Source organism: Schistocerca piceifrons, chromosome 3, assembly GCF_021461385.2.
Source record: "Schistocerca piceifrons isolate TAMUIC-IGC-003096 chromosome 3, iqSchPice1.1, whole genome shotgun sequence".
Lineage (NCBI taxonomy): Eukaryota > Metazoa > Arthropoda > Insecta > Orthoptera > Acrididae > Schistocerca > Schistocerca piceifrons.
In genome coordinates, this window is record NC_060140.1 from 663,222,356 (window position 1) to 663,235,804 (window position 13,449).

Consider the following 13,449-nt stretch of genomic DNA (forward strand, 5'->3'; position numbering starts at 1 on the left):
AGAAATGCATGGTTTCCATGCTAGAGACTATTTATTCAATTGCACTACATTACGGACATTGCAGTCTAATATGCACTGTACCATGCAGCCACAGTTACAGTATGCATGGTTTCCTCGTGTTCCTCATACGTCATGCTCTAGTGCCCTCTCCTGTCATAGTAACTGGTAATGCCGTGTACAATTCACCTCTATTCCTAACTCACCTTGTAGTGGATGTGATGTAGCATTGTCCACAATGGTTCCATATTCGAATTGAGAGCTTGCCGACATGGTGTTTACTTACAGAAAGCCAGATGGCAACAGGCAGCGGGCAGCAAGGTTGTTTTAGGAGACCTATCCTCACCAACAACAAAAACCAAAACATTCCATGTTTGCAACAATGTTTCACTGTTTGTCTCAGGCAGGGTTATTTCAGGAAGCAGGAAATCATGAGGGACATACCTGAAATGTTCGGACACCAGACTTGGAGGAAAATGTATTTAACACTGTGGAAGGTGACCACCATGTCAGTACTGGGCAGCTGACCCACCAATATAGGGTAAAGTCAGCCGACTGCGTGGAACATTCTCCATGACAATAGTTAACAACCTTACCACTTACAGCATGTACAGGGCTTACTAGTGACAGACTTTCCACATCAGGAGCAGTTTTGTCACAGATTTCTTCACCAGTTAATGATGATTCTGGGATTTGTGTCATCCATCCCATTCACAGATGAGGCCACCTTTACATGGAGTGGTATCTTCAACTTCCATAACAGTCATCTGTCAGAGAGCATGCAGAACCCCCATGGTATGGGAACAGTGAATTATTAGGATCGGTGCAGTCAGAATGTGTGTGCTGGGATAATTTGGACTGTATTTTGGGACCAGTCTTCCTTCCATGCTGCCTAACCAGAACTATCATTGTTTTATGCAAGTGACTTTGCCTCCTCTGTTTGAATAAGTGTCACTGATGATTCAAAGGCTTATGTGGTGGCTACATAATGGTGCTCCAGCACCCTTTGCCATTAATTCTGGACACATCTCAATCATGTCTTCCCTGATAATGGATTGGACAAGGGGCTCCAGTTGCATGGCCTCCCAATTCACTGGATCTCTACCTGTGCAATTTCTGGTTACAGGGCCATCTCAAAAGTATCATGTGTGCAGAGCCCATTCCAGATGTGGAAACACTGGAGCATTCATGCTGCCTTTGAAACTGTTCGGATGCAGCCTGGCCAAATTGAACATTGGAAATGGAACATGCTACAGCACATACACACATGCATTGAGGCACATGGAAACCATTTTCAACACATACTGTAACTGTGGCTGCATGGTAGAGTGCATATTAGACTGAAGTCTCTGTAACAATGTTTGACTGAATATACGGTCTCTGGCAAGAAAACCATGCACCTCCAGATGTAAGTTCATTAGACCTTTTTTGTTCTGTATCCTCTCATCGATCAATTGTTAGTGTTTGTACACCATGGAAAAAATCACCCCATATGTGTGACAAAACATGACTCTGATTCCGGTATAAAGCACCAGCATGCAGGCAAGGGGTTGGTGTGGTATTTGTATCTTTCTGACATGCATGTGGTAATTGTGCAAAAGTGAAATATGGTGATGTTATTACAAAATGTGTCCAAACAGGACCAATGTGCTGTTATCTTCTTGGCTCTGAAGGACAAGCTCTGCTAGACATCCATTGGAGAATGAGGGATGTGTATGGCTAGTATGTCTGTCGAAAACCACCATTGTGGAATGGTGTGCCAATGGTTGCTGGTGCTTCACAATAACATACATCCCCTTACTGCAAATGTCGTAATGCAGAAGTTGCACCAACTCAAGTGGGAGACACTTAAGCACCTACCTTATAGTCCTGATCTCTCCCCATGCAATTACCATGCCTTTAGTTCCTTAGACAAAGCCTTTAAGGTTTGATGATTGCTGTTGGAGGAGGATGTGCAGCATGTATCTAGAACTTCTTCATGCAGCAGGACACAGTGATTTACCACTGGGTATTTCCGACCTGGTGCATCAGTCGGATGATTGCCTCAATGTTCATGGCAATTTTGTCTGATTGGCATACTGACTCTGGTCTTTCAGGCCTTGTAATCTCCCCCTCCTTCCAATTCCTGCTATTGTCTAAAATAAGCAAAGTCTTTTCTGAAGATTGGGGAGGAGTAAGATTACAATAAACTTTTTAGTGTACTTATCTTTTCCTGTAGAGTTGGCTCGAGTTCTTCTTGTCCAAGGCTCTAATTCATGAAGCTGAAATTGTCACATTTTTGGTCCTCATAGCTGAACTGATCTAAATAATTTTGAAGATTGTTGCTGCAGAATTTTTGTTTTTACTTAGTATATTTTGTAGCATTTAGTATATCATACAGTCTTTTGAATTACACATTAACAGACCCAAAATTACATTGTTCACCAAAAACACAAAAATACATCTGATCATCTCAGAGGCATGCTTACTACTACTTCACTCTGGGGTAATAACCATATTCCAAAGGGTTTACAATTTTTCTTGACTAATGATTTTCCATTAATTTCAATTATTATTTCATAAATTAATCCAAAAATAAACATAGTAAACAATACTAGATTGTGTAATTAATGATAGAAATTTTAAATGTGCCAAATAATTTGTAATTTCAAATATTTCTTTAAAAAAACGCAATTTTAACTGTATATTCAGAGCTAGTACTTGTCGATAGTAACATTTAAAATAAAGTAATTCCTTTTCATAAATTTTAGCTTGAAATATAACATACTGTGTATAAAATTATATGAAATATTTCAGAAAAGCAACTGAGATCATATTGACCTGTCCAAAATTCAAAAAATATTACTGGTATCAACAACTACTGTTGAGGAAAAGTAATGCTAGATGAGGATGTCTCATTACAATATCCCCCTCACATAATATGGAAGCAATGTGTTTACAATATTTCAGAAAAGCAACTGAGATCATATTGACCTGTCCAAAATTCAAAAAATATTACTGGTATCAACAACTACTGTTGAGGAAAAGTAATGCTAGATGAGGATGTCTCATTACAATATCCCCCTCACATAATATGGAAACAATGTGTTTACAATATTTTGTGACCTACTATAAGGTTTGCCAAATGGGGTACAAAGGATTCCAAAAGATAGAATATAGATGTATAGAAGTATACATTGGAGGAAAAATATCTACTATACAAGTTACAATCTATAAATGTGTGAGGACATGGCATTCAGATACTCAGATCTGTGGAACATTCTGTCTCAAGACAAATGATACAAAGTCAAAACTACACTTTACAACACAAGTGCAGGGGCAATGCAAATTACTAGAATTACAGATTGCAGGTTTATGTCTATAAAGTCACACCTTCAAAATCATGAAAAGAGAAGAAAAAAAATCAAATCCTAAGTGTACAATGAGTGAGCCAACTCAAAAAACTCACGATGATGGGTACAGACTAGAAGAATATACTCAATCACGAGTAGGAGTATAGCACAAAATCAATTTGTCACATAAACCACAATAGATAAGGATATGTCAGCTCATGCAAGGAGAAAATAATGAAAAAAATATTACGCCCTATGCTTACAATGTGGGGATCAATCCAGGAATCCAAAATACAATGGGTAAACACCAGAAGAAACGTTTCAACACAATAAAACGAATCAAGTTCATAATCGTATACGAATAAGTTCAATCATATGTAAAGAATAATTAGAGGAAGCATCTAGCCTCAATCAATAGTTGTGCACTCTCCATGAGTACACACTCACAGTCATGATGACCAGGGATACCCAGGAATTAAGCATGAGTTTGCACACAATTCAAGTTTCAATAAGATACTCAGGATAAATACAAGTTGTGATCTTCACATTCTTTATTTCATCATTGCTTGTCCTTGGTGTCGACGTACTGTATTGGTATACTGGCTGAATCATGGGGGTAGAAGTTCAACACTGACTACTTAAATGATGTAGCCGACAGGTGCACATTTGCATTTCACAGTTCTTTACTTTCATTGTTCACAACCCGCCAATAATACACAGTTATATGGGCAGTGCACTATTGTTTAACTTTCGATAAGCCTCATTAATAGGTTGCAGGCAAACATCCACACACTGCTACAGTAGTTTACTGTTGAATATCTATGAGCAGTAAAAACCTAACCACACATTTCACAGTCTTCCAAATAAATTCAACAGACACTGTCATTGTTTTAACACATCTCCTAATTGTGTTACACTTATTTCACAGTTAAGCTGATGCATTGTTGTTGTTATAACCAATACAGGTTTCTTGTCTGAAACTCGGCTGGGGACTGACTGTTGTGGGCTCAATAATTGGACCTTTATATATCCACACAATAACAGATACTAAAACTATATACTGTTCGAAGTTAAAGTTACAGAAATTACAATTAAAACATAACTCATTCAATTCACTGAATTCATCGAAAAATTCTGTCTTTTTAACAGTTTCTTCTACTACAAGAATTAGGACAAATTATTTGTTTAAATGATGAAATTAACAGATATCATTATGCAAACAATACTTTTGACAAAACTGTTAATTATTTTGGATTTAATTAAGGGCTAGCTTTGCTAACATGTTTTTGAATAGATCCAAATAAATGCTTAAAGAATGCTATTGTTTTGTCTCCCAAATGTTTATAATTAGCACAGAATTTATATTTGTTTATAAGTTAACAATTACTGATTTCACCCTATAATGAAAGATACTAGCTAGTAATAGTCAAAATAAATTAGAAAATCCATTACATAGATAAAACTAAGCACACAATTAGATCTGTTGTTATATTCTTTAAAACTGAGGTCCAACCTTTCTCTTTCGTGAAAATCCAGATTCTACTCATGTATGTTAATCACAATTAGTCAGACATGAAAAAATTAATTTTAAGGAGGCAAATGGCAAAACAAGAAGGGATGTAAATGTATCACAGCTTGCTTTGTCACAAGGTAATCAGAGTCATAAATAGCTTTGAATGATAACATAATCAAATAGCTTGAGGACCAAAATCAGTATGAGAAATCAGAAATGTATTCATCTTGTTATCAGTCTATACTCAATGTATGATTACAATCGTAAATGTCTCCCACACCATTTGCTAACTGTTCACACAAACTAACCTATGTAAATAGAAGTCTAGAAGAATCATTTACAATTGATGAAAAAATGAGATGACTATCTATGAAACATCAGTTTTCATCAAACAATATATCGATAGACACTCAGATATCTTATTAAAAATTGAATATATACATGCACACAATACAAGGCAAAAATCTGACCTCCATATGAAACAGGTGAGAACGTCATTGTGCCAAAAAGGCACACTACATACTGGGATAAAGATTTTCAATAATCTACCTAAACATATTAAATCAATAGGTAAACTCTGTAGTTTTAAGGCTGAAGTAAAGGCATATTTAATTGATCATTGCTTTTGCAGTCTTACAGAATATATAAAAGCCAAACAACAAAAATAAAGATGCATTATTAATATTCTACTTTGTATGTTGCCTGTAATATTTGTTGTAGTTATGAATCTGTGCTAAATTACTTCAATATCTAATCCTTAGGATTGCAATACAAACTGTATTTTATCTTGTAAATACCTAACCATGTCCAATATCCTTGCATATATTCTATACATATAGGATTTGAAGCACTAAATAAATAAATAAACCTAACAGTACCTAAATTTATCAGATTCTGATAATTATTTACAACATGGTTCATACAATGTACTCTTGAACTTTTTAAGTTTTCACATTTCTGTGTCGAACATAACAAATCAACAGTCATAGAACATCAACTTTCCACAACACTATTTAAAGTTACATAATGTATTGGGAAATTAAATGCCCTACTTGAAAAAAAAAACATATATTTATGTGGAATAACACTGTCCATAGCAGTGACTACTTTTCTAAATAGTTCCACGAATTCTTCATATAAGAAAATTTCTTAGCTAACAATTTACAAATTTCAGTCACAAGACTGATGTAGTTGATGGGTGCTTGAGTGCATTACCCAGCACCTATGATCTCTTGTAAGTTGACTGGACCAACAAGGGTGCAGCCGTACAGGAGTATGGGAGCGGATCCATCAACATCTTTCAGTTTCCTCCCTAGATTTCTCATCACATGCTCCAACACATAGGTTACTTCCTATCTAGCATTCACATCAAATCTTGAAATATTGTTTTGTGTACTAAGTATGTTGTTCAATACCTCCCTCACATCACTTGGCATATGTTTTGCCTATCTATTTTGAAAAAATAAGTATACAGGGTTCATGTCAAAAGGGATTAAAAAGTGTTCACATATATGGTACATTAATAAACAGTGCTAAATGCAATGGAAAAAAGAACTAGTAAGGTAATATTCACAGATATACTAAAGATGTCTCAAAGTAACATTTACTTAGCAATTAGCAGATTAGAAGAAATTATCTACAAAAGCAAGACAAGTTGGACTGTACTGAGGCAGCATTCAACAAATACCTACAAAATGAGATATGGACCATAATCCACAATGTACTGACATAAGAATTCTGTGTTTAACATATATATGGGTTTGGTTTGCACATATGAAACTCTAAGATACTATTCCTAATATTTACAGTATACATGAATAAAATGAGTTTTCACTCAATTTACCACAACACCATGACTTTTCCCAAAAGAGTTCATGACAATTAAATTTAATTGTTCTCTGCAGAGTACACAGTAATAATAATAATAATAATAATAATAATAATAATAATAATAATAATAATAATAGTAATAACACTAATAACATTCTAAAATAAGAAATTTATCACTAGACATTTAATGGAATGGTCCATTCCAAACCTGTAAAAGGATCTACTCATTCAGTCACATGGCATATACATATCAAATTCTAAAGCACAAATCTATTGCCTGCATCTCGTGGTCATGCGGTAGCGTTCTCGCTTCCCACGCCCGGGTTCCCGGGTTCGATACCCGGCAGGGTCAGGGATTTTCTCTGCCTCGTAATGGCTGGGTGTTGTGTACTGTCCTTAGGTTAGTTAGGTTTAAGCAGTTCTAAGTTCTAGGGGACTGATGGCCATAGATGTTAAGTCCCATAGTGCTCAGAGCCATTTGAACAATTTGAACCACAAATCTATTACATAACAATTACAAAGTTGTATGAACCTGTAAATATAGTGTATATTTTCTTCCAGACTAGGGAGCACTGAGCACTCATATTCAAAGGTCTTGTCTTCTCTATTTAAAGTTAAAAGTACCTCAGATTTTACCAATTTGCTTTGTTTACCTGTAGATCCTCGTATCTTTACACCTACAATGGACATTTCCACAAAATTCTTACTGTAATTGATCTTGTCTCTAAGTTTTTGAGATGTACCATTAACTGGGCTACCTGTATCAATCAAACAGATCCCTTCCACTGATCTGTCTTAATTTTAATGTAAGGACACCCGAAATCTAAATCATCCTCTCTGTTGTCAGACACTTTAATTTCATCAAATGCTCCATGCACACTGTCTTCACAAGGTTTTATCAACTTTATAGGTATCATAACATTACCTGGATTACTCATGTTGTGGGTAAATATTGAACACAATGAACAGATTCCATAGCACAACTAATGTCACTTGTTACAGAAGGAATACAAAACACATTACTGTCAAAATTGCACTTCCTGCTTAGAACCTCTTTGCTTTAATTCCACCAATTGGGATACAAGTTCCGACTAACCATAGCTAACTTATTCCAGAATGTGCCTTTATCCATGTTGTCATCAATCTGGTCCCAAACAAACTTCAAAAAGTTTTCACCTTTATTCTCCAGACTCACAGATACCTCACCTTTACTGTTTGGATCTTTACTCTGGATGACATTAAATAAAAACTGTTTTGACTGGACTGGTACTCCATGACCCTCACTTACGACACCCGTACATCACTTACCTTAGCGGTATTGTCAACATCATTTACAACTAATTCTGAAACTCCATTATTCTTAAACTCCACAAATACCTGATACTCATCATCATCATCATCATCATCATCATCATCATCCAAAATTACTTCATCAATGACATCAATGACAACCCAAGTCTCATCTCCATCAAAGTTACTTCACCTACATTAATTTACAATAAGCTGCCAGTCTCAGACTTACCAACCTCAATTACTTCACAGTTCTCATTCACATCTACAACAAAACTACCACCTAGTTCAGATCTAATACAATCATCATCTGATTTCCATACATGAATAACACTGTTTTCTGCCCAAGAGAAGAAATCATTAGTACATACTACATCAAAATTCTCACTACTCTCACATTCTGGTTTGTGATTAGCACCTACATCAATATAATTAAACATAATATCCCACAGTTTTTGATCAAAACATAAAATGAAAAATCTGATATTCCTTCTGTTCAACTTCAGATACATGTACGATATCATTAACAATGCTATTATTGTCTAATTGCAAATGTAACTTGATGTCCTGTTCTTGTTATGTTTTCTCACCCAAAACTGTGGCCATTCATTGAGGTGAACTGCCATTTCCCAAGTAGTTATTTCTATGATTGTTTCTTCTATTAAAATGCCCATGGTTGTCCCCATTATTCCTATCCTGCTAATGTTCAAAATTTCTACCTTTATTCACACTTATGATCTGGATAGAAGTTACCATTATATTTGTTTCTGTGATTACTCCCATTGTGATTTCTATCATGCCTATTATTGTGGTACATGCTTCTTTCTACTGCTCTATCCAGCCTGTCAACATATTGTAAAAATTGTTCAAGACAATTGTCAGGTCCATTTACAAAATCTCACTGCAACCTTTCTGGTAATCTGTCGAGTGCATCAGTCAAGGTCATTTCGTCAAATGGTTTGTCAAGTTGTGCTAATTTTTAAGTTGGTTCTTACAAAACTCTTTCAAAGTGCCATCCCTATTCCTTTAATTAGGACAATTCCAAAAATTCAGTTTTGATTCTCCCCTGTTCAGCTTCCGACCAAAATTTATTTAAAAAACTTTTCTTGAAACTATGATATGTTTCCCACTGACTTAAATTTAAGTTTACCCATGACAAAGCTTTGCCTTCAAGAAATCTTTGAACAAATTCTATTTTTTGATTGTCATTCATGTGTGACACAAAGCTGTCTACAGTGGTGCAGAAAATCCACTGGATGTAAATTATCTGATGGCAAACTATTGATAGGCATGTTGGACCACACAATACCATTGTTTGCACACATATTTTTGTGAATACAAATTTCCTGAACTGCTGAAATTTTTTGATCTAAAATAGTTACATTAGTTTGCATGTTTTTTCTACATTTAAAATTTTTTGTTTTAAACTGACAATATTTTGTTGGTTTTTTTCCACTATGGCCTTCTGTTAAACTCTGATGTCATCATCATTCTTTGATTGTTTCACTGACTCAGCTACAAACTCATTTTCCAGAACAATAAATTTATTTTCTAAAATATCAAGTTTTTCATTCACACTTTTTAGCCCCGCTGACAACCCATTTTTTAACTCTGAAACTTGATTAATGAGTTGATCTGTCTGATCTTGTGCTCTGTCCATTTTGCTGTTGTTTTCAGTTCTTATTTCAGTTAACTGATCATTAACTGCCCTAAATTTGCTATTGTTATCTGTCTTCATTTCCTCTAGTTTTGCTAAAATTAATTGCAAAATATCAGTTTTTACTGTTTCTTTACAGACTGTGATTTCACTGCAGCTTTCATTTCTACCACACCTTTGCTTTCATCCTTATTTATTTTGTGAACAAGCACATGAGTCCACAAACAAATTAACTTCACAAATAGTTTGTACTTATCTTTCCTTTTGATGCCCATGGTTGCAGTTGTAAAGTCCTCTTCACTTTCATTCTATCCAGTCCAACATTATTGGTAGTAAATCATCACTTTTTACACCATGTGACCAAAAATTTATTCGTACATAAATTTCAAAAATCAAAAAAATAAATTACTTTCTGCAACAGACAAAACTTCATTATTAGTCAATTAATCCTGGATGAGCCCCCATTTGAAATCTCCCCCTTCCTTCCTAATTCCAGCTATGTCTACGCTAAGCAAAGTCTTTTCCAAAGATTTGAGAAGAGTAAGATTTCAATAAACTTTTTTAGTTTAATTATCTTTTCTTGTAGAGTTGTCTCCAGTTCTTCTTGTCTAGGGGTCTGATTCACGAAGCTGAAATTCTTACATTTTATGTCCTAATGGTGGAACTGATCTAAGTAATTTTTGTTTTTATGTTAATATATTTTGTCACATTTTAGTATATGATAGTCTTTTGAATTTTCACATCAACAAGGCTGAAATTACATTTTTCACCCAAAATACAAAAATACATCCAATCACCTCAGAGGCATGCTTACTACTACTTCACTCTGGGGTAATAACCATATCCCAGAGGGTTTACAGTTTTTCTTGACAAATGAATTTCTGTTAATTTCAATTATTATTTCATAAATGAATCCAGAAATAAACATGGTAAACAACACTAGATTGTGTAATTTATGGTATAAATTTTAAGTGTGCCAGATAATTCATAATTTCAAATGTTCCTAAAAAGAACAACTCTAACTGTACATTCAGAGCTAGTACTTACTGATTGTAATGTCGAAAATAAAGTAATTCCTTTTCATAAATTTTAGCTTGAAATATAACATATTGTATATAAAATTATTTGAGATATTTCAGAAAAGCAGCTGAGATAATATTGACCTGTCCAGAATATGAAAAATATTACTGGTATCGACAACTATGGTTGAAGAAAAGTAATGCTAGAGGAGGATGTCCTATTATAGCCTTCAAACTGAAACTTTTTGATTGTCCCTTATATTTTGGTTTTTAAATCACACCAATGTTCATTTCAGACTTTGATGGTGACACTTTCCTCAAGAAATCAGATCTTATCAATGTCATAAGAAGATTAACAGGTATCAACACTCTGGAATTCAGAGATTTGGAAACCGTAGCAAATAATGTAAGTACTGTTTTATTTACTTAACATCAGGTGCTGAACGTTTAATGTATTAGTCCCATCAAACACAATCAACTGAGAGCACTCAATGAATTTTGGTGTATGTAAACAGAGCAGTAGATTTAAATAGAACTGAGTAGTATATAGGCATATATTTGTAAGCAAGAGGTTAAAAATTATACCTGTACAGGTGTGATCAAGGGGGTGGTGGGTGGGGGTTGTGGGAAAGGGGGGGGGGGGGGTGGAGGGAGCTCTGCAACTATGTGCAGTGTACTATGTTAGACTTCTTATAATAAATGAAAAGAAAACTGGTGCTTGTTCTACCAAGAACCGACGGAAGATTTTGTTAACATGTTAAACTTCTGATTTATGTGGCTGTCTGCTGCCCAGTGTGTCCTCAACACTGTGTGTAGTTGTCTTCACTCATCCTGTTGTTTGAATGACATGCAGAATTTTCCATTATCATTATCATATAATGAGCAGATTACTGATATGTACAAAGTCTGATCAAAAAATACATAGAATTTTCATTTTTATGTAAAAATCCAGCTTTGTTCATTGATATTAAATTTCTCCACTTCAGGCTAGCACTTATCAAAGAAAATACTTTTGTGACAGTATATTTTTAATCTTTGATGCACTTCTGTGTCACAATCATTCATGAACAAACAATATTTTGTTTAGATCTTTACTGATTCTTTATCTTTTCCATGTGAATGCCACATTGTCCTTCCATTGTTCTGTGTAGCTCCAGAAATAGGAAGGAGTCATGGAGTGCCGTACCTAAAGAGTATGAATGTTGCAATTCCACAACAGTAGATTTTATTTCCTTTGTTACATTTTTTGTTCATCCAAAAATTCATGAACAAGCAGTGAAATGTGAACAGCGTAACTGTCATTAATTGTTTCACCTTAAGTCCAGGCATTTTAGTGAGATCTCTGCAGCTCATGATCTAGTGATTTGAATTTCTGCATTTAGATCATGAGGCCCTTGTTTGATTCCTGCCTGGAATGGAGATTTTATTCACTGACTGACTGGTTGTTTGTGTGGCTCTAATTATTTCAAGAGATCATCACAAAGATTAGCAAATCGGTAAAGTGACACCAAATCAAAAGAGCTGCACCAGGCAGCCAACAATTCCAGACAGAGTCTCCCAGCTAACAATGCTATATAATCATTTCATTTTTTAAATTCTGATTGCTTCATGCAAATAGCATAGAAATATTGACTATATGTCATGGTGAACTCATGAAGCATTGCCCTATTGAAACTGCAGACAGCAGTCATCAATTTCTTCATGATCGCTTGAAATGATTGAGCTTTTCCTTTATTTCATGTCTTTTCAAAAAGCTTTCTTTGGTAAGGCTGGATTTTAGTTTTGCATCTTACCCTTAAACCAATGTTAAATCTATTTGTGGAATTGTGAATTGTTGTGGATTTCATTCCAAAACTCCTGAGCAATGTCCATTCAGCACTACCTGTGGCTGAAATTTACAGCCTAAAAAATTAAAACAAAAATGCCAACCTGTCCGATAGTGTTTTGATTTGGTGACAAACAGTACCTACTCATTTTCTTCAGTTTTTGAATTTGATGGGGTGTCCAAGACACTTGGCATCTTCATGATTCTATTGCACAACATGTGTTTGTTTTACTTATAGAAAATTTTTCAAAGCATTATTCAACAGCTCCAATGTTGTTCAGTGCCTTTAATCCATTCCTAAAGAGAAACACAAAGCTAAAGGAGAATATGATCTCAGTAGAGTAGATTAGAATCTTCATTATTACATGACATGCCGTATATGATCATTTGGTTGATACATTGATATCTCATCAATGAATACAGTTGCACACCTACAGAAATGTTTATATACATGTATTCTTCTTTTTTAAAATTTTTAATACTATAATAACACTGTCAATTTAAATATTTTTCAGTTTGCTTCTGTAGTTTATAAATATAACAAGGAAATGTTAGCCACAGTAAAAATATGTGTATACTGATGCTAATGAATGAACTGGATTTATTGAACACTATAGAATTACGCATTAAATACAGAGTATGGATTGCAAGTAAGTCAACACGTAAGTGACTATGTTTTACAATCGAAATCATCCCACTGCCACTGTTACCTATGTGTAATATATGTGCCTGATCACGTATCAATCTTTCAATGCATTTGCACAATGATGTCCAACCTCTCACTGGAGTACAGTATGGCTACAAGCGAAGAGAAATGATGCATTGGGGGTACTACTCTGTAGTGTGTGGCATATGGACATTTGGATTGGATGGAAGTCATTCTCAGATAGCCAAAGTGATTAAGATGACCACTTGCATAAAGTGAAAAATTCAGCTTTGAATCCCACTCTAGCACAAATTTTCATCTGTTGCTGAATTTCAATGCC

At 34.8% G+C, this 13,449-nt stretch overlaps 1 protein-coding gene across 1 annotated transcript in view; it reads left to right on the top strand.

The window, feature by feature from the left end:
- LOC124788951 (calcium and integrin-binding family member 2-like) overlaps positions 1-13,449 on the top strand; it is a 63,866-nt gene that overhangs the window by 10,518 nt on the left and 39,899 nt on the right. The window contains exon 4 of the mRNA XM_047256239.1: positions 10,935-11,044. Within this exon, the coding sequence (XP_047112195.1) occupies positions 10,935-11,044 (110 nt within the window). The remainder of the gene's footprint in view (positions 1-10,934; positions 11,045-13,449) is intronic.